This window comes from Mustela nivalis (assembly GCF_964662115.1).
Source record: "Mustela nivalis genome assembly, chromosome: 10".
Classification (NCBI taxonomy): Eukaryota; Metazoa; Chordata; class Mammalia; order Carnivora; family Mustelidae; genus Mustela; species Mustela nivalis.
The window spans coordinates 27,857,027-27,882,710 of NC_139029.1; the positions used below are offsets into that span (position 1 = coordinate 27,857,027).

The 25,684-nt window shown below is 48.4% G+C and overlaps 1 protein-coding gene across 10 annotated transcripts in view; it reads right to left on the bottom strand.

Annotated features, from left to right (window-relative positions):
- Positions 1-25,684, bottom strand: part of INPP5B (inositol polyphosphate-5-phosphatase B) — a 48,091-nt gene extending 22,407 nt beyond the window's left edge. Inside the window, exons 1-7 of one of the 10 annotated variants that reach the window (XM_082686948.1) lie at positions 25,603-25,663; positions 24,805-24,887; positions 24,314-24,408; positions 22,903-23,000; positions 22,757-22,786; positions 21,822-21,932; positions 17,148-17,288 (exon numbers count right to left, since the gene is read on the bottom strand). In XM_082686948.1, the coding sequence (XP_082543074.1) occupies positions 17,148-17,288; positions 21,822-21,932; positions 22,757-22,786; positions 22,903-23,000; positions 24,314-24,408; positions 24,805-24,861 (532 nt within the window). In that variant the 5' untranslated portion in view covers positions 24,862-24,887; positions 25,603-25,663. Of the gene's footprint in view, positions 1-16,903; positions 17,010-17,143; positions 17,289-21,821; positions 21,933-22,756; positions 22,787-22,902; positions 23,001-24,313; positions 24,412-24,804; positions 24,888-25,602 lie in introns of those variants that run through there. The other 9 variants (XM_082686949.1, XM_082686946.1, XM_082686955.1 and 6 more) reach the window with 9 other exon arrangements.

Consider the following 25,684-nt stretch of genomic DNA (forward strand, 5'->3'; position numbering starts at 1 on the left):
ACTTAAACCTCCCAGTATGGCTGCCAAGTCTCCCTGCAGTCCAGATCCCACCTGCCCTCTTGCATGTTTCACCATAGTCCTCTGCCTCCCATCCCCTTGAATGCCATAGTCTATTAAAGTTACTGCAGTTACACCACAATCCCATCAGAAACCCACTTCCTTCTTTCATTTTGCTTTACACGGCTAACTCCTACCCATCCCGGGGCCAGGGGTGAGCAAACTTCTCTGCAAAAGGCCAGAGCATAAATGTCTGAGGCTCTGCAGGCCAAACCGTCTCCATCACAACGATCTGACCCTGTTGTCACAGCGAAAAGAAGCCACGAGCATGGCTTTGTTCCAGGAAAACTTTATTTATGGACACTGAAATCTGAAGATTACATAATTTTTACATGTCACAAAATATGAATCTCTTTTAATTCTTTTCAAACATTGAAAACTATAAAAACTATTCTTAGCTCCCAGGCTGTAAAAAAAAAAAAAAAAAAAAAAGCAGGCAGTGAGATGGACTTGGCTCATGGACTGTACTTAGCCGAGTCCTGCTATAGACCACATGTCGGGGGGCACGTCTTCGAAGATGCCATCTCTAACTCCCCCTAGATCAGGCCAGATACCCTGCCACTGGTGTCCCACAGCTCCCTGCACGTCTCATTAGAGCCTCAACTGCTGTGTATTATCATATTCATCCCCCAGTTAGACTGGAAGCTCACTGAGGACAAACTATGTCTGATTTATTCATACTGCATCTCCGTAACCCAGCACATAAAAAGCAGTTCAATCATTCAACAATTCAACAGAAAATACTGGATGCGGGGCACCTGGGTGGCTCAGTCGGTTAAGTGGCTGCCTTCAGCTCAGGTCATGATCCTAGGGTCCTGGAATCGAGCCCCACGTCGGGCTCTCAGCTCAGTGGAGAGCCTGTTTCTCCCTCTCCCTGCCTCTCTACCTACTTGTGTTCTGTCAAATAAATGAATAAAATCTTTTTTTAAAAAAAAAAGAAAATATTGGATGCACATGGATTCCTTATGTGTCTTATATAAATATGTAACATCTAAGCTCAAGTCTGTAGCCTTCTTTTGGAATGTCTCAGGTCATCTTCCCATTGTCTTCAGCATACAACAAAAATAAGAAAGACAGGGTTTCTGGAATTCTACAACTCCATGGTTTACCAAATGATTTCTGAGAACTAAATCCCCAGCTGTATTCTACCTCTCTTGCTTTACTCTCACCGAACTCTAAAGCTTAGAGAACCAAGGGACCAGAGTTGATGTATGGCATACTGGGAAATCTTTAAAAATGGCTGAAATCCAAAAAGATGACAATACCCATTGCTGGCAAGGATGTGAAGCAACAGTAATTCTCATTTATTGACTGTAAGAATGGAAAATGGCTACTTTGCAAGCAGTTTAGTAGTTTCTTACAAAGCTAAACACAGCCTTACCATAGGATCCAGCAATCACACTGCTAGATATTTTATTTGAAGGTTTATGTCCATATAAAAACCAGCACATAACTTAAAAAAATTTAAAAAAAAAGATTTTATGGGGCGCCTGGGTGGCTCAGTGGGTTAAGCCACTGCCTTCGGCTCAGGTCACGATCTCAGGGTCCTGGGATCGAGTCCCGCATCGGGCTCTCTGCTCAGCAGGGAGCCTGCTTCCCTTTCTCTCTCTCTCTGCCTGCCTCTCTGTCTACTGTGATCACTCTCTGTCAAATAAATAAATAAAATCTTTAAAAAAAAAAAAAAAAGTCTCTGCCTTCAGCTCAGGTCATGATCCCAGGGTCCTGGGATCGAGCCCCAAGTCAGGCTCTCTGCTTGGTGGGAAGCCTGCTTCCCTTCCTCTCTCTGCCTACCTCTCTGCCTACTTGTGATCTCTGTCAAATAAATAAATAAAATATTTTTAAAAAAATATTTTAAAAATATTTTTAAAAAATATTTTATTTATTTATGAGAGAGAGTGAGCATGAGGGGGGAGAAGGGCAAAGGAAGAGGGAGAGGAACAAGCAGACTCCCCACTAAGCGCACAGCCCAGTGCAGGGCTGGATCCCAGGACCCTGACATGACAACCTGAGTTAGATGCTTAACTGACTGAGCCACCCAGGCACCCCTACAGTGGCTTTATTCATACTCACAAAAACTGAAAGCAACCAAGATGTCCTTCAATAAATGACTGGATAAACAAACTATGGTTTATCTATACAATGAAATATTATTCAACAATAAAAAATGAGCCACCAAGTCACAAAAAGGCATGAATGAATCTTAAATGCATCATGTGAGGTGAAAGAAGTCATTGTGAAGAGGCTCCACGCTGCAGGACTCCAATCACACAACCTACGGTAAAGCAAAACTCTAGAGATGGTAAGCAGTGGGTGGGTAAGGATTAAGTAAGTGACACACAGGGGACTTTTTAGGGCAGTGAAACTATTCTGTGAGAAGCTGTAAGGGTGGATACATGACACTATCCATAGGCTTCAAAACCCACAGAACTTTATAGCACACAGTAATGTATGCAAATTCTTAAAAAACCATTTTGAAAATCAAAGGATACTGGAGTGATATGTGGAAAATGACAAAAGAATCTAACTATATTACAAATGTATGAAACAGCCTCACTGAGGGGGGACAGAGGAAAAAAGTGCTGACTTTAATAGCTTTGGAAATGAGTGGAATCTGTAAGACTAAAGGCAAAATGAACTGTTCCTAAGCACTCTAAGTGATAACGCTGTCTCCCACAGAGACATGGGTTAACAATTCTAAAGCCGCTATACATGGATCCTGGAATTTAACACTTAAGAAAATGGAGCGAGTTGGGGCGCCTGGGTGGCTCAGTGGGTTAAAGCCTCTTCCCTCAGCCCAGGTCATGATCCCAGGGTCCTGGGACCAAGCCCCATATTGGGCTCTCTGCTCGGTGGGGAGCCTGCTTGTCTGCCTACTTGGGATCTCTCTCTGTCAAATAAAAAAATCTTAAAAAAAAATGGAGAGTGGATTGTGAGAGCCAGGTTTCTCATTGCTGGAGTGGGAGGTTCCAGATAAACAAGGGGAAGAGGCTAGAATGTGGTAATGGGTTAAAATTGGAGATATCAGCATGAGTTCATGTCTACCTAATATAGATACATACGGTTACATGTAGAAATATAGAGATACACATATTTAAGTATACACATGTACATTTCCTTGTGCCATCTGCTAAGACGGCCTAGAAGCAAGAACACACCAGTAGCAAGGACCAATCTTTAATGCCCAATCTTAGTTTCCAACACCATTCTCCAGTAAAAGGAATAGCGGCTCCTTGAGATATGGTTATTTTAGGACTGGGGTAGGCAATATACAAGACGGAGCATCTTCCAGTGTCAGAAAACAAGAAAGTACTTTAAAAAACTCCAAAAACAGGGGCGCCTGGGTGGCTCAGTGGGTTAAGCCGCTGCCTTCGGCTCGGGTCATGATCTCAGGGTGCTGGGATCGAGTCCCGCATCGGGCTCTCTGCTCAGCAGGGAGCCTGCTTCCCTCTCTCTCTCTCCGCCTGCCTCTCTGCCTACTGTGATTTCTCTCTGTCAAATAAATAAATAAAATCTTTAAAAAAAAAAAAAAACTCCAAAAATAAAAACACCCACAAGGATAAGGTATGTCAAAGGGACATAAGAGCCAACCGTAAGAACTCCAATGGTCCGGCAAAGCCCTGGCCGGAGACGGCTTCTCCAGCTACACTCTTTCCCAGCTAGGTGATCTCACTTAGTCTCACAGTTTTAAAGATTTTATTATTTGACAGAGATCACAAGTAGGTAGAGAGGCAGGCGCGCCGGGGGCGGGTGAGGGGAAGCAGGCTCCCCGCTAAGCAGAGAGCCCAATGCAGCACTCGATCCCAGGACCCTGAGATCATGACCTGAGCCAAACCCACTGAGCCACCCAGGCGCCCCAGTCTCACAGTTTTAAACACCACCTCCATGCTGACCACTCCCAGTCCCCATGCTCCAGCCTTTCACCTGAGCTCCAGACTGTTCTGCGCTGCTGCCCCCCTTAGGCTTCTTCACCTCCGTAGACAGAACCATCACCGGACCAGCTGCGCAGAACAGAAACCTGAGACTTGCTTGAGACTCCTCTTTCTTCACCTGATTCCCACAGCTAATTCACCAGCAATTCAGCCAAGGTCTACCTTCAGAAACATACCTGGAATCTCTCACCACAGCAGCTTCCTAACTGTTCTTGACTTCCACCCTTACACACTCCTGCCTTTAGTTTTCTAGACAGCGGCCAGAGTGAAAAGAAGGTGCTTACGACTTTCAAGTCACTTCCCACACCTCGGAATAAAATCTGGTCCCCTGAGAGAGTTGAGAAGGCCCTCCCGAAGCTGGCCCCCACACCCTGCTGGCCCCATCCACTGCGCTCTCCCTCACTCAAGTCTTCTCTGGCCACATCTCCTTTCCTGCTATTCCTGGGCATGTTGAGCTCACTCCTAACTCAGAGACTTTGCTCTTGCGGATCCCTCTGCCTGGAATGCTTTTCCTTCAGATCTCTGCGTGGCTCTGCATTTCATTCAGGGCTCTGCTCAGATCTCAGAGGCCATGCCACCCTATCTAAACAGCACCCCACCAACTCCACGACACTCTATCCCCTTACTCCAGAGCTTCCAGATTCCTCTGTCCACAGCACCCTTACTGCCACAAAGATTTTTTTCAAAGAGCCTACAGGCCAAAAGAAGTACTGATGAGTGCTGTTCAAGTAGTTAGGACCAAAATAAAATCGCTGATTATTTAACTTCTCTAACAACTTAAGTAGCACTTTGAAAATGAATACCCATAAATAGGAGGAAAAGATACTATTTCTATTTCCTTTGAAATAATCAAAATTACCGACTAAGGAGGTGGCTATGCAGGTTGGGCACTGCATACCCTCTCAAACCTTGGAATCCAAGGGGACACCGCTTATGATGTGCCACATTGATTTGTGCCTGGTACTTGCCTGTGATCCCAGCAACCACCCAACCCAGCTTCGCAAAGATACCGTGTCACCAAAAGAAACACAGCATCATCTAATGTTGAAGCTGTGAAGTACTTTGAGCTAGAAGGTCACGACACGGCAGACACGACAGGTATCTCTGTCATGTCCCACGGTGGGATGTGTCCCACACCGTGTCCCAACTCTGACATGTCGCACTGTGAATTCCCTCACAGCGCCGGGGAGCCACAGCATACTATCTGGGAACCACAATCCTGTTACCTCATTCCTCTTAGTACTAATACCATTTGATATCATATCTCGTAAGTATTCCTCAGCTTATTGGAGGCTATGCCCCCTGAAAGGTAAGCTCTGGAAGGCAGGGGCCTTGTCCTCATGCTCTTTCCCAGGTATCTGGATCAGCGCCTGGCTTAGTAACTACTACAGTGTTAAATGCAAACAAGTATCAGGAAACGTAAGCTGAAGCCTAGCTGTGGCATTATCTTCCTGTGTGACAAGTTCCTTCTTTGGGTCTCAGTTTCTTCGTCTACAAAGTAGGAACTTCAGGGGCTTTATGATGGGCCAAGGCAAATTAAGGACTATGGGTTAGAGCTCTGTTCCTGCATCAGTGCTTCCTAAGGATCTTGTTTTGAGGGGGAGGTTCCTACCAACAGCCAGATTGAAAGGACATCTCCTGGGGACAAGTGGTGTGTCCCGATGGATTCAGCTGCTGTCCATGAGCGGACTTGAAAATCGCTCTGCAGATCTACATCGCTGTGTCTGCCGCAGGACCCAGTCCAGCAAGAACAAGAACATCTTCATTCCTCACTCCGTGCATGGAAACTTTAAGGCATGATTTGGGGGATTTCCAGCCACAAGGCAGTCTTCTCGGAATCTCTTCTCCCCTGAATCTAGCACGGAAGCTGGCTGTCAGCGGCTCTTTGCCAAATTTACCATCATGTAGCCCCATGGTTCCTTCTTGACCACAGCTTCCTGTCCTTCCTCCTCTCCTGCTTCCCTACTCCCACTCTGCCCTTTTTCCGACCTCAGACCTCCATTTCTTTGTCAGCCAATCTAACAGCTGACATCTGGGTTTTTCCTTTCTTCCCATGTTTGTCCAAGTTCTATAAATCCTCTCTCTTGAATATTTTTATATCTGACCCTCTTCCCTATCCCTACGGCCATGCCTTAGGTTAAGCTCTTACTGTTTCTGGAAAGCACATTCAGTGACTTCCCCGCCTCCACTATCTCCCCTCTCCAGTCCATTCTGCCACCATCTTGAGGAAAACCCAAATCTGAGCAGGTCATTCCTGTGCCTCAAATCCCACAATAACTTCTATCACCCATGCAATAAACCCCAAACCTCAGGGTATTACATACAAAGACCTTTGTAATCAGCCCAGACTCCCTTTCCAGCCCCATCTCCTGCCACCCTCCCCAAAACGAGTCACAGCAAAACGACTTCTCTCTTTGCACGCTGCCTCCTCACCCACACCCCTGACCTAACCACCCCCCAATCCCACCTCCATGGGGTGAGTTTCAGTCATCCTTGCAGACTCGGCTCGGGATTCACCTCCTTCAAAAGGTCTTCTCTGGCCCTCTTATCTTCACACACCCAGGGTTTGCCCTGGCAAGGGATTTGTCATAACGGAACCAAAATTGTTTAACTCCTTCTGCCTCCCTTCTTTAGCTAGACCACAAGCTTCCCGGGAGCAGGAGTTGCTTTTTCTCTGTGGCCCTCGGCTCACCACAATTTATGGAACATATCAGGCAGCCAGTAGACACACGTTGAACAAACAGCCACAGGGCAGAGAGCAAGTGCAGCATTATTTCTGGTTATTTGTTTATTTATTTTTATTTAAATTCAATTTTGTTTTTAATTAAAGATTTCTATTTGTTTGAGAGGGAGAGCAGAGTGAGAGAGAGAACACAAGCAAGGGGAGTGGCAGGCAGAGGGAGAGGGAGAAGCAGACTCCCCCCTGAGCAGGGAGCCCGACTGGGTCTCAATCCCAGGACCCTGCGATTGTGACCTGAGCCAAAGGCAGCAGACGCTTAACCGAGCCACCCAGGTGCCCCCTGGGTGCTTTCCTGATGACCATCTTTCACACCTACAAGTGACACCATGTCCCTGAAGAGACTATGGAGGAAGTAGGTCAACCATAGTAACAGCTTGATCTGGTGTATAAAACTGCAGAAGTGTTGTTCTTGCAAATTCTGTGCATTGCACTGTACAGCGTAGAGACCACACCCCCTCTCCCATGCGTGGCTAAACAGATGACAATGCCCCTGGAGGCCCCTTCCTTAGCCCAAGCAGCAACAGAGCCTAAAACAGATCCCCCAATTCCTGATCTGAAACCCAAATTCCAGGTGACCTTGGAATTCAAAACTCGGGGGATTTTATTAATTTATTTATTTTAGATTTTTTACTTACTTATTTGACACAGAGAGAGAGAGAGAGAGACAGAGAGAGTGCACTAGTTGGGGGCAGGGAGAAGGAGAAGCAGGTTCCTCATGGAGCAGGGAACCCAATGCAGGATGCGATCCCAGGATCCTGGGATCATGACCTGAGCCGAAGGCAGATGCTCAACCGACTGAGCCAGCGAGGTGCACCATCATTTGGGGGACTTTGGAAAGCTAATATGTTACCTACGCTGCCTATAATACAACACCCCCAGCAGAGTCTGAGGCGACACCAAGGAATCAAGCACTTTAATTCCACAATGCAACCTAGGAGTAGTCATACGAGGTGGGATAAAGAAAGCCTATAAATAGCCTCATGTCAGTCCAAGCAAGCCTTATTGCCAAACTGAGCTTGGGCCAAACTTGCAAAAAAAAAATTTCAGTCTTTGACACTCTCAGGACTTCAGAACTGCTGATAAGGGAATGAAGATGGTAGTTAAGGGCATGGCCTGACAAAGCTACACACATCAGAAAGGAATAGAGTATATGTATGTGCACATATAAAACAGGCTTATAAATATACCCATACATTTTACAGACATATACGTACACACATTGGAGAGCCTGGAAGGGGAGAAACCAAAGGGTCGAGAGTTGTCATTTCTCCGAGGTAGGACTTCGTTCGCTTTTTGCTTATAGGCACTTTCAAAGTTAGCTACAATGTGTATTTTATTTATATACATCTATCACAGGCTTTGAAATCGAAGACCCAGATTCCATTTTGGACTCTGCCAGTCATTAGCTCTATGACTATGGGCAAGTCACTAACTTCTAGTCACTAACTTCTCTAAGCTTAGGCTCCTCCACTGACCAGAGATAACAGTGAATCTGCCCTCTATGGTTGCCATCTTCTCTTCCTATGGTTAATGAGAGCCTCTCCCTCCCTGCAAGGCCAAAAGGAGCTCTAGAAGCCAAACCAGACCTACTGAAGGCCCAATCTTCAAAACCAAGACAGGAGGCAAGGTCTCAATGCCAATGTCTTGTGGCCAGGCCTATCACTGACCTGGAGAGGGGGCTTTTTTCTCAAACAGGACATCACAGGAGGAAAAAACAGTAAATTCAAACCCAAATCCAAGTATCAGACTTCTTTCCAGAATTGTCTGTGAGGCAGCAACATTCTTTCTTTTTTCTTTTTCCCCAGCAACATTATTTCTTAATTCGGTTGCCCCTTCTATCTCCCCCTCTTGCTCCATTGCCTCCTACAAGTCCCCTAGTTATCTGGAGGTACTCCCCAAGATCTAGACCAGCACAGTCCGACAGAACTTCCCGTGATGGCAGGAATGTTCTGCAACTTCACTGCCTGAAACAATAGCCACTAGCCACACTGAAACACTTGAAATGTTCGGAGAGTGAATGAGAAACTGGATTTTTATCTTATTTACCTAAATGAAATGTAAATAGCCACGTGTGGCTGCCAGAGAAAGTCGTGCAGATGGTCGCGCTCCTTCTCTTCCACGAGAATCCTCAATCATCACAGTCCACTCCAAACGGAGCTGTCCAGCTCTGCCTGAGCGCAGTCCTGTCACCGTCTACACCTCCACTCGACGTCCTATGTTGATCCGCCCCAGGGATCAGTCATTGGACTGCTCGACGCTCTCTCCCTGAGCTATCCCTTGTCACCTGCACCTGCCCTGTGCCTGCCAGCCCGGTGGGGATACAATCCTGCCATCCACTCAACCCCCTCGCTCAACCCTCTCACTGGGCCCCCAGAGCTGATGGCCTCGTTCCTAAGGCTGCCTTCTCCCAGGCCAACCTCTCCTCAACTTGTCACCGCAAGAGTCTCCCACTACAGGATCTTCTCCCTTCTCCCTACCCAGCTTTGTTTCTGGAGGTGGCCGGACTGAATTCTGGTTTCCTATCTCCCTGCTCCAAAGCTTTCAGCGCTGCACTGCTGCCTGCAGGTTAAGATACAAACTGGTTGGACTAGCAGATGAGGCCCTTTGCAAACTGGCCCTCCTCCCCAGCTCACAGCTCCACCACTTAGAAATAGCCCTATCAAAACAGCCACAACGGCCAGGTTATACGGCCAGGTTCATTGTGTAAGCCACCCTCACACCTGCCTCTAGGGGGAAGCCCCTCTCCCTCACAAGGCCCACTCCCCTAGTCCCCCGTCTCATTTCTCCGACATCTTGAGACCTTCTTGTCCATAGAACTTGTGTGGCCTTCTAAGAGAAATTAGAGTGTTTGGGGAAAGAAGTCTTGGGCTTTAGAATAAAACAGCCCTGGCTTTGTCACTGACTCCATTCATTACCTTGTATGAAACCTCAAGCAAGTTACTTAATTTGTTTCCTTATTTGCAAAATGCAGATGAGACCACCGAACTTACAGAGAAGCCAAAGGAATAACCAAATGAAATCTAACTGGGTCAAGAGCCTAGCACAATGCTTGGTACACAGCAGACCAGCAGAAACAGTTAGTGCTTTTCCCTCTCCCACTTGCCCCCACAACACTCCTCACCCCCCACTGCCCTGATCATAAAGCCTACCATTTATCAAGTACCCTCTAATTGCCATGGATTCTCCTAAGTGCTTCTCTGTTATTTCCAATTATTGGCTTCTTTTTGCAAATAAGGATACTGAGGCCCACAGCAGAGAGCAGACGCACCCAAGGACACAGAACAAAGCCAGTAAATGGCACAAGTGACATTAAAGCCCAGATCTGCCTGCCTCCACAGTCTCCCCCTCTGCAAGCACGAGCACAACATCTTCGATGAAACTGTCAACTTGCAGAGGTGAGTTCTCTATGAGTCTGTCTGGATAACAAAGCAAAAGTACTACTATGGTGTCCACCGTCCACTGGGTGTGTGGGTGTGTGGCTGTTAGTGCTGGATGGAGGCCATGCCCTACCCTTGCTGAACATCTACCAGACAGGTCTTGGAGGACCCTTCCTATCTTCTCAGCTACTGGCCTTCGCATTCCTTTTCCAGCACACTAGAAGAACGGGCAAAACCATGGGAGAAAAATACCTCACAATTCAAACTGTCAGCAGTGAGTGAGCTGGTTCAGTGCTTATCAGTGACACTGCACTGCGTACACAGGGGGCCACACTGTGCACTGTCGCAGCCTACAACAGCAACACATAGTGGCAAGGGATACACTCAGCTGGGGCGCCTGGGTGGCTCAGTAGGTTAAGCCTCTGCGTTCGGCTCAGGTGGTGGTCTCAGGGTCCTGGATTGAGCCCTGCTGAGCAGGGAGCCTGTGTCCCCTGCCTGCCTCGCTGCCTACTTGTGATCTCTCTCCTGTCTAATAAATAAATAAAATCTTAAAAAAGAGAGAGAGAGAGAGATACGCTCAACTGACAGGAAGATAAACAGATCCAGATCCAACTACCCAGAATCCAAGTCAAGGCTGTGTTAATGATGACAGTGATAGAACCACATCGTGAATGATATTAATAGCAAATACTCATGCCAGGCATGAGTATTACTACATGCCAGGCATGGCTTTAAATGCTCTCCATTTATTTAATCTTCACAGCTACTCCAGCAGTAAGTGCTATTATTATCTGCACTTTACAGACCAGAAAGTAAATACAAAGATCTTCAGTAACTTGCCCCAGAACACAGAAATAATAAATGGCACAGCCAGGAGTCAAACCCAGGGAATCTGGGTCCAGGGCTTGTGCTTTTAACCAGTAAACTATATTAACTATCAGAAAAACGTGAAGTTCAGAAAACATTTCTAGCAAAAGAAACAATTTCAGTACAATGATATGGCATTATGGTATCCTCAGAAAAAAGGAATAATAAGTAGGATAAACAAGTAGGAAGGAAAAATTTTGTTTCAGAAGCATTAGGGGAGATGAAAGGATGAGGGCTCAAGCATTATATTCAAACTGACAGCTGGAGTTCTGTTCTCAAGTCTGTCACTGACCAGTGAGTGATCACAGGCATGTTACCTACCCTCTCTGAGCCTCAATCTACCCATCTGAGAAATGAATATCCTCTTACTGTACTTTTATGGCACATGTGAGACCCACAGACCCATAGTAAGCACTTAATAAGTGGTAACTGAAAATAATAATAGTTCACATACATTTTTATAAACAAATTTTTATTTTAAAGGATTTGTTAGTAATACATATATACTAGTAATATATAGCCAAGGTGTTAAGACTTTGAATGCCATATAGAGCTTGGATTTTACTCTATGATAAACAGGAGCTAGGGGACGCCTGGCTGGCTGTAGGAAGAGCAGGCGACTCCTGATCTTGGGGTCCTGAGTTTGAGCCTCATGTGGGGCAAGGAGTCTATTTAAAAAAAAAAAAAAAAAAAAAAGGTGGGAGGAGCTATGTAAATAGCGCACAAAGCAGGAAATCCTGGAGAAAAGCCTGTAACACAGGGCACCCAGCATTACAAACAACGGAAAGAATCAATTTTTCCTATTTCAGCCTAACCACCACCCAAACAGTTCGGTTACTTTATTAAAAGTTGAATAACTAGGGGCGCCTGGGTGGCTCAGTGGGTCTTCAGCTCAGGTCATGATCCTGGGGTCCTGGGATAAAGCCCCACATCAGGCTGTCTGCCTGCCTCTCTGCCTACTGTGATCTCTGTCTATCAAATAAATAAATAAAATCTTTAGAAAAAAAAGTTGAATAACTATGCTTTTTCATTTTCTCTTCTTTTCTTTTCTTCCTTTAGAGATCTCTAAAAACATATCCTGTTTCCTACAAACCGATAAGCCCTGGATTCAAGCTCCAATCTGTACCCTGCGCAAATCCGACTTGGGTTGGCAAGGGCTAACCATGACCAGTTGAGCTTTCTTTCTTTCTTTTCTTTTTTTTTTTAATATTTTATTTATTTATTTGACAGAGAGATAGCACAAGTAGGCAGAGCCACAGGCAGAGGGAGAGAGAGAAGCAGGCTTCCCACTGAGCAGGGAGCTCGATCCCAAGACCTTGGGATCATGACCTGAGCCAAAGGCAGATGCCTAACCGACTGAGCCACCCAGGCGCCCCCCAGTTCAGCTTTCAAGGAGGAAGACTCCAGTGCAACCACTTCACAGCAGTAGGTTATAGTGGTAACAGACCACTGGACAGATGACGTAACTTTTTCCCTCCAGACTCTCCCTTCGCTGGACCTTCTGTGAACTGACTGCGTCTGGCCATACAGCTAAAAGAGAAGTGGCAAGACCAAACCAGGAAGGGAGGGAAGAGGAGTTCAGAGCATGCTCAGAGAGGAAGGGGGCAGGAGCTGCTCACGTGACTAAGCACTTCAAGGGATGAACTGCCTGGGTCGCTATAGCTCAAAGTCACAGACATTTTTTGAGTACCTACTGATGTGCAAGGCTGAATCTGGCTGGCATTTGGGGGAGTGAGGGAGAGGATGCAAAAATGCTAAGACAGCAAGTTCAAGCTTATAAAAATGTAGCTGAACGATCAGTCAACAAAGATGAAAACGCAAAGGGCTTTATCCAAAAATTACCAGCAGTCAAGTTTGAAGAAGAGGAAATGAAGGTGAGCTGGGGCAGATAAGACGAGATAAGATAGCAGGGGGCTGAAGCCAGGCTGTGCAGGACTTGAACAGCCATGTGGACATGAGGAAGTGGCAAAACACTCAAGTTCACATACAAAATAGTAGGGTAAGATAAAAGTTAGAGTCTAAGGAGATCCCTACGGAGAAGGCTTAAGGTTAGGAAGGCTTGTAGGGAAGCCACTGGGTTCATTCAGGTAAGAGGCTACTTATATGAACTATGGGATTAAAATTTTTTTTTTAATTTTTCAAAAATTTTTAATTGCAGAAAAAGAATGGATAGAATGTGGTTATTAGGAGAGGAGAGGGAAGAGTCCAGGATGACTGAGGTTTTTAGTGACTGTATTAACAGAAAGGAAACAGGAGGGAGAGCAGAAGAAAGATGATGAGGGGTTACCTGGAAGAAACCAGCCTAGGATAGGCCCTGAAGAGAGCAGCCAGTTTCTAAGCTCTGGGAAGTACGCATTTGCAATTCCTGAATGTGTTTCCCAAAAGGAAGCACCTCTAAATAATTCAGAGTTTCTCTCCCTCCCTCTTCCTCTGAGCCTCTCCTCAAATAAATAAATATTTATAAGTAAATAAACAAAGGGACGCCTGAGTGTCTCAGTCGGTAAAGCATCTAACTTTGGCTCAGGTCATGATCTCGGGGTCCTGGGATTGAGCCCTGCATCGGGCTCCCTACTCAACAGGGAGTCTGCTTCTCCCTCTCCCTCTGCCTGCTGCTCCCCTGCTCATGCTCTCTCTGTGTCAAATAAATAAACAAAATCTTTAAATAAATTAACTAAATAATTCAGAGGTAACCTTTTAAGAGACAAACATTTACTCTCCTTGTATAGATGGAAGAAAGGAAAATCAAGAGACACAGCTAATATTATACCAAGGTGAAATAAGGAAAATAAAAATTAAAATATCCAGGCCACTTAGCCACACAGTTTGTTCAAATCCTCATCATTCATCCAGCTTCTGCCAGCTTCGGCTAGCCTAAGCATCATCACTGGTAAAGCCTACAAATTTGTTACAGTATATTTTAAGCAGCAAAGAAAACATGCAAGTCAGCTAACTTTTATGTTCCAACACTGTCTTCCCTCTAATAAATATTGATGCCTCTCTTCCTGAACCTTCAGTCCCTGAGGAATTTTCTGTGCAGAGCTCTACTTCTAAGTGAATGTTTGTGGGTCACTTCTCTTGCTCTAGACTCCCACTGTAGAATTCCAACAGAAACTGTTTTCTGAGGGAAAGAAAAGTAGGGGTGGGGTGGGGGGCTCTCCTGTTCTGGAAAGGAACATGAGGTTAAATGGGACAAAGAGGGAAAATAGAGAAGGGAACAACAAAAGAAGGAAGAAAAAAGAGCACAGTTCTCTTTGTTTAAAGAAACAAGGTGATTCAAACTCATTTGCTTAGAAGCCAGTGGAGCTTCCCACAAAGGCACAGAGAGAGAGGATGGGCAATATTCCCACCTGCAGAAACATCTAAGAGAATTCCTTTTCTCCACGCTAAAAGGATATGTTGGTCCCAGAGATTTTACTTACTGAGAGGGGATGGGGTGAGGGAACTGACCATCCCAGGGGTTATTTTTCCAACATTCTCTCTGGCTTCTACCCTAGTGATCTAGGTTACCCTTTAGGCTTGCCCTGAGATATAAATAGCATTCATTTCCTTTCTCAGGCCAGACAGACTTTAATGCTTTGTTTCCTGGGTCCAGGGGAAAAAATACTCACAGCACATCTCATTTGCAATCTGAGTTACTACAAAGCTGCCTCATTTTGAATCAACCATGGAAATAAGAAAACCACTTCAAAAGACCAAAATTTGTTTGTTATTACCACTTTGTTAAATCAGCCCAGAAGAGCCCCTATGGCACTTCTGAGTAGTTCTTTCCCTTTCTAGCGCATACCTTAGAATCTTCCAGAACACAGCTCCAGGTCTTTGCATGTGCCCAGGATGAAATGCAGGTGAATGTTTTACAGAAGGACAGTGATGAGTGCAGAGGCCTATGCAGGATACCCCAAGGAGCTTTCTGGATAAAAGCACCTTCACTTGCTGGATAGGACTAAGAAGGCATTTGTCCTTATTCCTTTTTATGAAAAAGATTCATCAAGAAGAACAAATAAGTGAAGCAGAAAAGTCCCCACCTGTGAGGGCTACTTGTCTGAGGCCAGTGCAATTTCTTAGCCCAAGAGAATCAGATGAACAGGCTACCACTCCACCTGCAGCCCACATTTCAGCAACACATCTGTCAGACCCCTCTGTTAGACTGTCAGCTCCTTGAGGGAGCCCTGTTTCTTCTGAAGTGCCTCCTGAGTAGCATTTTTAAAGCAGCCTTTTGCCTCGAGTTGGTTCCTCAGGCTATCAGGAAGTGGATATTTTGATCATATGCATATCGGAAGAATCCAATCCACTACCTGTTTCCCTTGGGGCCCCCGGCTATCCAGAACATCCAGAGGAGGCCCAAAGAGGGACTCTCCTCTGAGGCCAGAGCAACTCTGGAAACAGAGATGAGAGATAGAACTAGGGGCTTGGTGTTCTCTTACCAATCTTACCATGAGCAACTTAGCAATTAATCGCATAACCCCACTTACTATAGGTACAAAGATGGGGCCAAGTCATTTTAAACCAAAAATAAAACCAAAACCTTGACAATAATTCCTCACCAGCATGTGACTAGGTTTTGTTCTGTGAATGGAAACGAAAGATTCTGAGATCCCTGCACATTTATCACCCATGGGCGGACAAGCTGCCTTCAGAGCTGTCCGGACTTCTAGAAGACCTCTCTCCACTTAGGGAATGAAGAACTCCAGCAACCTGGTGCTGGCCAAGAACACACGACCCACCCCCTTCCGTGGCCACTGGGCCTGTTCTCAGTTGTAGGCTCTCACCAGCCCCAGCACCACAGCCCAGAATGTCATGGGAACTGAAGCAACAGCCCTCTCAAGAGCAGTAGTAGTTCAAGTGAGACGAGATAAGCCCAAGAAAGATGCAAACTGTCGGCACCCTCAGGTGCCTCAACTGCGCCTGGTAGCAGCTGCAATGAAGGAAAAGCATAAGCACTAAGGAAGTCCTTTGCTCACCCAATTTCCTCTCATTTTACAAACTTTGTGCAACATGCTATCCCCACCCAGCCCCTCATAGTTTCCAAGCCTTATAAGAGCAAGTGGAGTGCTGGCCACACTTATACAGCTACTTGACAGGCTCTTCATCTTTCGCAAATGGCTGAGAAAAGGGGCACGAATGGGTACCAGTGGTCATGCCAGAGCTCACACGTAACTGGTGCCGCATGGGCACACCCAAGAGAAAAACATACCAGAGGGCCCTTGCAGAAAATCCAGGAGCTGGACAGAAAATCCAGGTCTGCAGGTCCTCCCAAAGCACCAGATTGACCCACACACTTCAGCCCTGGGCCTCTCGCTTTCCAAAAGACTACCTCCTGCTCAACAATTGGCCTTTTGTGCTGCACAACATTCCCCAGTAAGGGCTCGGTTTAAAGAACCTAGTCCCTTTCACCTGTAATCTCATCCTGGCCTCCAGTCCCAGGGTAGGCAGGGCTCTCTCGGACTCCAGATCTGTGCACACCCCCATCGATCACCCCCATCTATCTTCGGGCGAGCCGAAGACTGACAAGAGAGCCGGGAAGCCCCAATACACATACCCTTCCTCGCCCAAAGGAAAGCTCCGTCATGGCGTGCGCACCACCAACACAAGCCAAACACGCAAGGTCAGAATGGAGAAATCGAGGCTCAGAGAGGGGCAGCGACCGGCCCCAGGTCACACAGCGAGTCACGAACGGAGCTTTACTACAACCCCAGCCTCCGGATCCCCGAGCACCACACAGCCATCCGCCTGCCCTCAACCACGCCGGCGAAGAATAATATCCCCACGGAACTTCAGTCCCAGCGTCCCCGCCTCCGAAGGGCCAGGACCTTGGTCTTTGCCCCGTGCGTCCACCGGCCAAACCGCAGACCGTGCGCGCCCGAGGCGCGAGGCCCGGGCCCGTCGCCCCTCCCCGCCCCGAGCCCCAGCCCAGCTACCCACAGCCCGCCAAAGACCTGCAGAGTCGCAGTCTCGAGAGCCGGCGGCGGCGGACATTTCCCTGCCTGGTTCTTCAAGCTCTTCATCACGCCGCCCGCACCGCCCCACCCGCTCCGCCCTCAGAGGGGCCCACCCTGCTTGTCACCTCCGCCAATCGAAGGCCGATCTTTTCCATAGCCCCGCCCCTAAACAGAAAAAGTGCCCGCCCCCGTAGCCGCATCTCCTCCAATCCCTACCAGCCGTTTCGAGACGGATACCTGCCTCCGCCAATTCCGGCGAACCGCGGCGCGGTACCTGGAGGCGAGTTCCAACCGAATGGCGTGGGCGGCTCAAGCTCCGGCCGGGTGCACCTGTATGCAGACAGCCACAGGAACTCAGGATCTGGAGTCGCAGGGTCGAAACCTGTGGCGGGAATATGGAGGGAATGCTGAGCCATGGGCTTGAAGGGCCTGTTCCACCTCTGCATGACTATGCCGGTGAGCAAGTCGCTCAGCCTCCCGGGAGGGTCCCTAAGCCCGCTTCCCGGCAGACGCGGGGCGTTTCAGATTCAAATGCAATAATAAATGTGAAAACACAAGAAACCTTCCAGGCTAGACCCGCACCACTATGTGCCAATGCCTGCGCTTCCCTTTATGTTACTCCTTATCCTCACAACTAACTTCAGGAGGTAGGGAACAATTACGCCATGGCAGCTGAACTCGGAGACCTTAAGTCTAAGGTCAGGCAGTGGGAATTCAAATAGCTGTCAGTAGTAGGGAGCGGGTAGGGTGCTTTAATGGCCCATAATCTCCCTCAGCGACTTGTAAACTACTCCAAATAAATACACACTCTAAGTGAAAGCAGCGAGCTTGCTCTGGGACATGCCTTCAAGACAAGGCCTCTCAATGACAAGCCTTCTGGTTCCTGCTTAATCAGACTGCCACTCCTTCCTAGAAAGTCTTGAATGGTTCTGCCTCTCACTCAAATCCAGTTCTGTCTCAGCCCCAAATGCTTTTGGTCTCCTGTGTGCTTTTGCCTGGTCTTGTAAAACTGCACATACCTGACCGAACTGAATTGGATTTGCAAGAGCATCATAATTGAAGACATTTGGGTTCCAGGTCCCAGTGTGGCACTGCCAGACACAGCTTTTAAATTCTTTTCAGCATTTACATACTGTTAACCCATCCTGCGCCTCATCTGATCCTCACAAAACTCTTGGAATAGTAGGGAAGGGAGGTTCATATCTCCACTGTACAAATGATAAAGTCAAGGCCTAAAGAAATAAAACATACTGTTCACATTCATGACTAGGAAGTAGCGGAGCTGGGATCTGAACTGAAATTTCTGGACCCCTTGGGCATGAGTTAGAACCTGGGGTTGCAAATCTCATCATAGTACTTCCATCGATTAATGAGCTTAGGTAAGTTATTTACCTTCTCTATGTCAGTTTACTTATCTGTAAAACAGGGTATCTACTCTTCAGCATTGCTCAAAAGAAAGAACAGGAGAACATGGTTGGTTGGTTGTCTAGATGTCTAGGAAAATATCCGGCACATAGTAGGTGTTCATTTCATCAGCTGCTTCTTTTCCCTAGCTGTGGTTTCTTGACCAAGGTAGTTCCACTCCCTGGCCTTTTGTGCTGCCCATTATCCACCAAGGACTGGGTGGAGAAAACCTATCTCCTTTCACCTTTCACCTCAGACCTCATCCTGGACTCCAGTCCCGTTATCTGTAAGATGCAAGGGCTGGGCTTGTAGACGACACCCAAGAGCTTTCAGCAGTGAGAGTCCCCTCTTCTCTGGGCCCCTCCCTGAGGAAGTCCATATGGGTTGACTGCTCAGAGAAGAAATGGATTCAGTGCAGGTTCCTGCCGGTTGTCCCAAGTGTGGGCCCCAGAAGGCAGAACAGGGAAGACAGTGGATAGACACACACTTAAGCCTTAAAGAGGGAAGTCGTCCTCGACTCCTCTCTCTCCATCTTCACGCCGGCCTCAATTTCTGTTCTTGCATTCAACATATATCCATGAAGGATCTACCAAGTGCCAAGCACTGTTACAAACACTGGGGGTAAATTTGTAAACACAACTCGAACTCACTCCCCCTGGGGGGAACCTTCATTCCTTTCAGTTTGAACTCTCCAGTGCACACTTTGCTCCCTGTCCGCATTACCAGGTTCTAGCCTAAGCCTCAGTTTTGTTTGTTTGGGTTTTTTTCTTTTAAGATTTATTTATGGGGGGGGGGGAGAGGGAGAGAGAATCTTAAGCAGTCTCCCTGCTGAGCGTGGAGCCCAACATGGGGCTTGATCCCCCAGCCCCGAGATCCTGACCAGAGTTGAAACCAAGTGACCGAGCTATCAAGCGCCCCTCCCAGCCTAAGTTTTTTACTCCTGAACCCCTGCAATACACTTCCGTTGACCTCCCTGCACTCCCCTTCAGCACCAGTTTTCCAGGAAATGGGCACATTTTCCTACATGCAAATCCTACCTTGACATTCCTTTGTTTCAAACTCCTACAGATCCCCACAAGCTGTAGGGCAAAGTCCAAGGGTCTTTACTGGTTAGTCAAAACCCTTCCCTGAGCTGTCTGTGCTGGCCTCTCCTGGCTCAGCTTCCTCCACACCCTCCTACCCCACATTGGATCCCACCCAACAACCTTCTCTTCCCTCAGACAGCCCTTTCCCCCTTGTTGCCTGCCTGGAAAAACCTCATTCATCTTTCTGCTCTCAGCATACACATCACCTCCCCCAACAAAGTTTTTCTTCATGGAGCCGTTCATATGGGATACAGTGGCGTGAGCTTAGGAAGTACTCGTGAAAGATTCTGGATCAAATCACAAGAGCTCAGGGCACCTGGGTGGCTCAGTAAGTTAAGTATCTGACTTGGGTCATGATGTCAGGGCCATGGGATTGAGCCCCACGTGGAGCCCTGCATCAGGCTTTGTGCTCAATGTGGAGTCAGCTGCCCCTTGTGTCTCTACCTCTGCTCCTCCTTTCCCCCTGCTCGTGTTCTCTTTCTGTCTCTCTCTCTCTCAAATAAATAAAATACTGAAAACAAGCAAACAAAACCCATAAAGAGCTCAAGCTCTGGAGAAGACTATCTAGTCCCGTCTAATCCTGGCTCCATGGTTTACCAGCTGTGACCTAAGACACCTCTCTGAGCCTCAGGTGCCCAATCTGTAAAATGGAGGCATTGCTAACCCCTACCTTGGAAGCGGTGGTAAGGAAAATGGTGTAATGCATGAAAAGCCTCGAACACATGCGTCAACAGTGAATGTTGGCTAAGTTATGGACCCTCTCGTACAGAAGGATGAACCGGTTTCTGAGGCCTACTGTGTGCTGGGCACTCTCACGTGTGTTATGCTATTTAATTCTCATACTTCATGAGGGAGCTATTCTTGACATACACAAGTCTACAAGTCAAGGTTCAGACAGGTAAGGTGGTTTGCCCCAAGTCACACACAGCTAGGGATCCGCAAAGATAGGTTTCAAAGGCAAGGGGCTCTGTAGCTTCAGGGTCCGTGCTTTTTGCTATTAACTATTATGACCCCTCCTACAGGCTCCATAGCACAACAGATAGCGGACTGGACTTCTATTACCTCTCTTACATCTACTACTGATAACCATGAGTTATCCATATTAGTTGAAGCTTTGGAGACAAATTTCCCCCTGCTCATAGGGTAAACTTTAAACCCCTTAACCAGGGGGGCGCCTGGGTGGCTAAGTGGGTTGAGGCCTCTGCCTTCGGGTTGGGTCATGGTCCCAGGGTCCTGGGATTGAGCCCCACATCGGGCTCTCTGCTCAGTGGGGAGCCTGCTTCCTCCTCCCTCTGTGCCTGCCTCTCTGCCTACTTGTGGTCTCTGTCTATGAAATAAGTAAATAAAATCTTTAAAACAACAACAACAACAACAACAACAACAAAACCCTTAACCAGGCATTCAAGGCTCGTAATTTTGTTTCCACTTCCTTTTCCCACGTATGCCAGGTTGTACCCAAAGCCAGTCTCCTGGGGCACCTGGATGGCTCAATGGGTTGAGCCTCTGCCTTCTGCTCAGGTCATGATCTCAAGGTCCTGGGATAGAGCTCCACATTGGGCTCTCTGCTCAGCAGGGAGCCTGCTTCCCCTACCCCCGGCCCCTGCCTGCCTCTCTGCCTACTTGTGATCTCTCTCTCTCTGTCAAATAAATAAATAAAACCTTTTTTTAAAAAAAAATAAATAAAAGCCAGTCTCCTTCCTGGCGTACCATGTAGCTAAGTTGGAACCCCCTGGACGGTCAGTGTCTGTGGTGAGACCATGATGGAAGGAAGGCGTCCCCCACCCTATTCCCACAGAGACAAGGTGTTGGCTGGAAAGGAAACAAGTAACAGTATTGGGTAACACCTAAGGCCAGCACCTGGTGGCTGGAATTTGCATGTTCTGTGGCTAATCCTCTGTTCTGTACAAACTCTCCTTTCCCTGCCTGGCTGAAATCCTGCTCTAAACAAATTTTTCCCCAGAAGCCATGAACCTCTCACTGCTAAGCCAAAGCTAGACTCGTTCCTCCGCTGCAGTGGGAGAGAGAGCAGGGTTCAAGGGCAGGAGAGCCCATGTACCCAACCTCTCTTGGTTCCAGCTGTGGTTGCCAGAGAGAGGGAAGATGGGTCTCTACAAGCTTCTGAACTGCCAACTTGTAAGAGATTCTGCATCAGAACCACAGCCTTCCCTGTGCAGCCCTGCCCAGAGCCAGGAGGACAAAGAGGACTGTGCTGGATGTAAAACTCGGGTCTGGAAATGGGAAACCAGAAATGCAAACACATGTTTGGTTTGTGGCCTGAGGGCACTCTGGCCTCCTGCCAACAGCTTTGAGAAGGCACAGAAACTGTGGAGTATGGGGCCAAAGGGTGGAAAGTCAACTGGCAGCAAGTAGGTCAGTGCCCAGCCAACACCCCCACCCCACCCCAGAGAACCTGGGGTCTTACCTACCTGGACAGGCCCTGGCAACTTCTTGGAGAAACATCCTGGTGTGCGAACCGAAGGGCAGCAGGAACACGAGGCTGAGCTCCGCCGTGTCCAGCTGGACAGTCACATCTGAGCCTACACAGGGGAGGTGGGAATTGAGCCCTTGGCCTCCAGGAACCAAGGGCTAAGGCTGGAGGTCCCAAAATGGAAGAGAATCAGTCCCCCTAGATCCCAAATCTCCTTTGGCCTGTAAGCAGTTCACCCATATGAAGTTACTTAATTTCTCTCGGCCTCCATTACCTCGTCCATAAACTAGGGATGACAACAGTAATAACCTCACAGAGTTGTGAGGAAAGCAGCCTATGATGCCTGTGAAGCTCCTAGCACAGTGCCTGGCACAAGAAAACCAGGGATTAGATGTTCATTCCTGTTGTTCTTGCCACTGCCCCCACTACTGCAGTCTAGCCAAGGAGATGAGCATTAAACAGATTCACCAGCGATAATTAAATCACCGTGAGTGCCACAGACCGGCGAAGATGAGAAAAAGGAATGGGTATGCGTAAGGCTCAGACAATTTCAGGGGGCTCAACTCAACCTTCCTGGAAAAAGCCCAGTGTGGACTGAAGCCCCGAAGGATGAGTAGGCTAAGCCAAAGCAGGTATGGCGTCTTTCAGGAGGAGGGAACAGCATGGGCAGGGGCTTGGTGGGGGTGGGGTGGGGGGTGGAGGGGGTGGGGAGCGTGTCATGTTCGAGGTGATGGAAGCCATCCAAGGATTCCAAGCACAGCAAGGAGGAGGAAAATGGTGGAACCCAGGCCAGAGAGGTGGGCGGGCCTGATCCTGCAGCGTCCTGCTTGCCACAGGAAGGACATCTCCATGCTCTTACTTTACACCATTCTTCTCTCTGCAGCTCCTCTACCCCCTGTCCCAGCTGGGACTCACGCTGAAAGGACCACTCACCAAGAATGTAGAGTTCGCCATCTGGGGACACTGTGGGGAGGGAAAGGCAAAAGCCCTTAGTCATGGAGCACCCTAGCCCCTGCAAGGGCAGACATGACCCAAGGACCCAGAGGAGAGGGACTCATACCGCCCAGCCCCTGTAGCACCTTCTTCCAGCGTAAAATCCCGTGAGACTGGCACTATCTGGTCCAAAGAGACATCGTCCCCCGTAATGGCCATCCTCCGGTGCGTATACAGGAAGAGACTAAGGGCAGGAAGCAGCAGTGAAGACGGGGCTCCCTAGCTGTCCCTTAAGCCTTACGTGCTCACATTCCCTCCTTGGTCCCTAGGGTCGTGCTGGTGGTGCCCACCGATGCCTAGTCCTCATGCCTCTCTGTCCATGGTACCCATCAGAGACCACCATTCTATGGATAGGTCCTCAAAGCTGAACATGTCTCATCTGGGGGACATCCCTGCTTTGTGTGTAAAACACATGCGTGATCTAGCCATTGCCTGTGACAGCAACAGTACAACTTCAGCCGCCCCCTTCCCTCTCTGACCACAATTTTGCTATCTGCAAAGCGAGGGTGGTAGATTAGAAAATGTCTCATGCCTCTCCCTCCTGGCTCTGAGACCGTGAGGCTCACTTTCTGGTTCTGAGACCTTTGATAAGAAGTCTTCATTCTCTCTCTGCTTCTGTGTAATATGTAGGCATTAGTAGCAACATTTACTGGGTACTTTCTGTGTCCTTCACAGGGTCTGAGACATGTTACGTGTACTAACCCACTCTAATCTTTAATCTGGACAAACTGAGGGACAGAGTTTGCTTGCTCCAGATCATGGGGCTCAGGGGCGTGGGTGGCTCATTCGATTAAGCGTCCGACTCTTGGGGCGCCTGGGTGGCTCAGTGGTTTGGGCTGCTGCCTTCGGCTCGGGTCATGATATCAGGGTCCTGGGATCGAGCCCCACATCGGGCTCCCTGCTCCGCAGGAAGCCTGCTTCCCTCTCTCTCTCTCTCTCTCTCTGCCTGCCTCTCTGCCTACTTGTGATCTCTGTCAAATAAATAAATAAAATCTTAAAAAAAAAAAAAAGCATCCGACTCTTGATGTTGTGACCCTGAGCCACACTCAGGTCACACTCTCAGAGATAGAACCCTGAGTGGGGCTCCATGTTGTGGAGCCTGTTTGAGATGCTCTCTTGCCCTCTCCCTCTGCCCCTCTCCCACCCCACTGGCTCGCATGCTCTCTCCCTAAAACAAAACGAGAAAAAAGTCATGTGGCTCAGAAGTAATAAAACCCGGATTTGAATCCAGGCAGAAAGACCATGCAGCTCAAGATCCGGGCAAGTACACGAAGTCATCTGTGCATGAGGCGTTCCTTCATCAGACTGTTGAGGATTTTATAAGCTAATACACATGAAGGGCTTAGAATATAACGTTCAAAGTATTTAAATATCATTAGTATAATTAATCTCTAAGACTTAACACTGGGCCCCAGAGGGATGGCTGAAGTCCAGCTGGAGGGTATGGTGAAGGATAACCCTGAGGCCTGACAGGCAAGGACCAAACCCCTCACTTACGCATGTTCCTGGCCACCTTGTTTCGGGCGGTGACGCACGAGTCCCAGGAGGCGGCTCTGTCTGCTGTCTCCCTCACACAGCACACCTTGTAGTGCCTGCTGCGTAGGGTCAAGGGAAACCAAAACAAAACCCGAGGCCAAGCCTCTGCCAGCCCAGCCCAGCCCAGCCCAGCCCAGCCCACCTTCCCTGCCTTTCCATCGCTCACCCAGATTCGCTGTGTGACCTTGGGTGAGTCACTTCACTTCTCTGATTCTTCCTCATCTGTGACATGGGGACTGATAACCCCCAATTAATAGTAGGTTGGGAGGATAACAGATTATTTAAAGCATAGGGCAGAGTCCAGGACTGAGCAAGTACTTAGTAAATACTGGTTTCCTTCTCCCGGATGGCAGAGAGAGGGAGGAGAGCAGACAGATACATAGACAGGTCCGTTCCACTGCCCAGGGTCAGGGTGGGTGCTGGGGCTGGGAGCTCCATGCTGGGAAGGATATGATGATGCAGTATTCCCCCTCAGCCAGGGTCTCCTGGATCGCCACAGACTGGTCCATGCTGGGCCCTGCTGGGCAGACACACCCTGGAGAGCAGCAGATAGGAGCCCCCTTTGGTCAACATGTTATCCAGGAGGTGATGCAGCTGCTGCAGAAGGCTGGGGGGCAGCCTTCCCTAAGAGGTGCCCTTGTAAATGGAAAGGGTAGAGGAGGCCTGACCATCCTCTTCCTCCTCCTTAGATGGGCCTTTTAGTTGCCAGGGGGAAGAGCCATCTTTTTGGCCCTGGAGGGATGTACAATTTGTTGTACCACCCTTTGTCTGGAAGGGCATTCAGTTGTTTCTGAGTGGGGTCCTGTCAACTAGTTGGAAGGTGGGCGCCTTGTCCCCTTACTGGAGAGGGAGACACAGTCCCACTGCCTCTGTGGATAGGGCTCTGTCTCCCTTTGTGGGGAGCAGTAGTGGTCCTCTCTGGGAGGCACCTCTCTGGGAGGTGTCCATGGTGTGTCTGCATGGGTTTGGGGGAAATGTCCTATTCCCAGGAAGGGAGGTGTCTCATCCTGGACAAGGACCCCAGTCCTGTTCCTCTTTCATTGGAGACAGGAAAAAACATCCCATTGCTCCTTGGTCCTCCCACCCGCCCAGCAGGCCTCATTGCATCAGCCACAGGCCAGGGGGGTGTCCAGTAGTGACAGCCACAGGACAAGGGTCTCAGCCCTCAGTTTGCCCTCTCCCTCCTGCCCCGCTCTGCCCTGGCTTCCCCCCTCCGCACCTGCTCCCAGCCCCCAACCATTGTCACCTACCTCCCGAGTTGTCACCGCTGGGTACGTGGGACACTGCGGCCCTGGCTGGCGAGGGACTACGTTTCCCAGTAGCCTTTGCGCC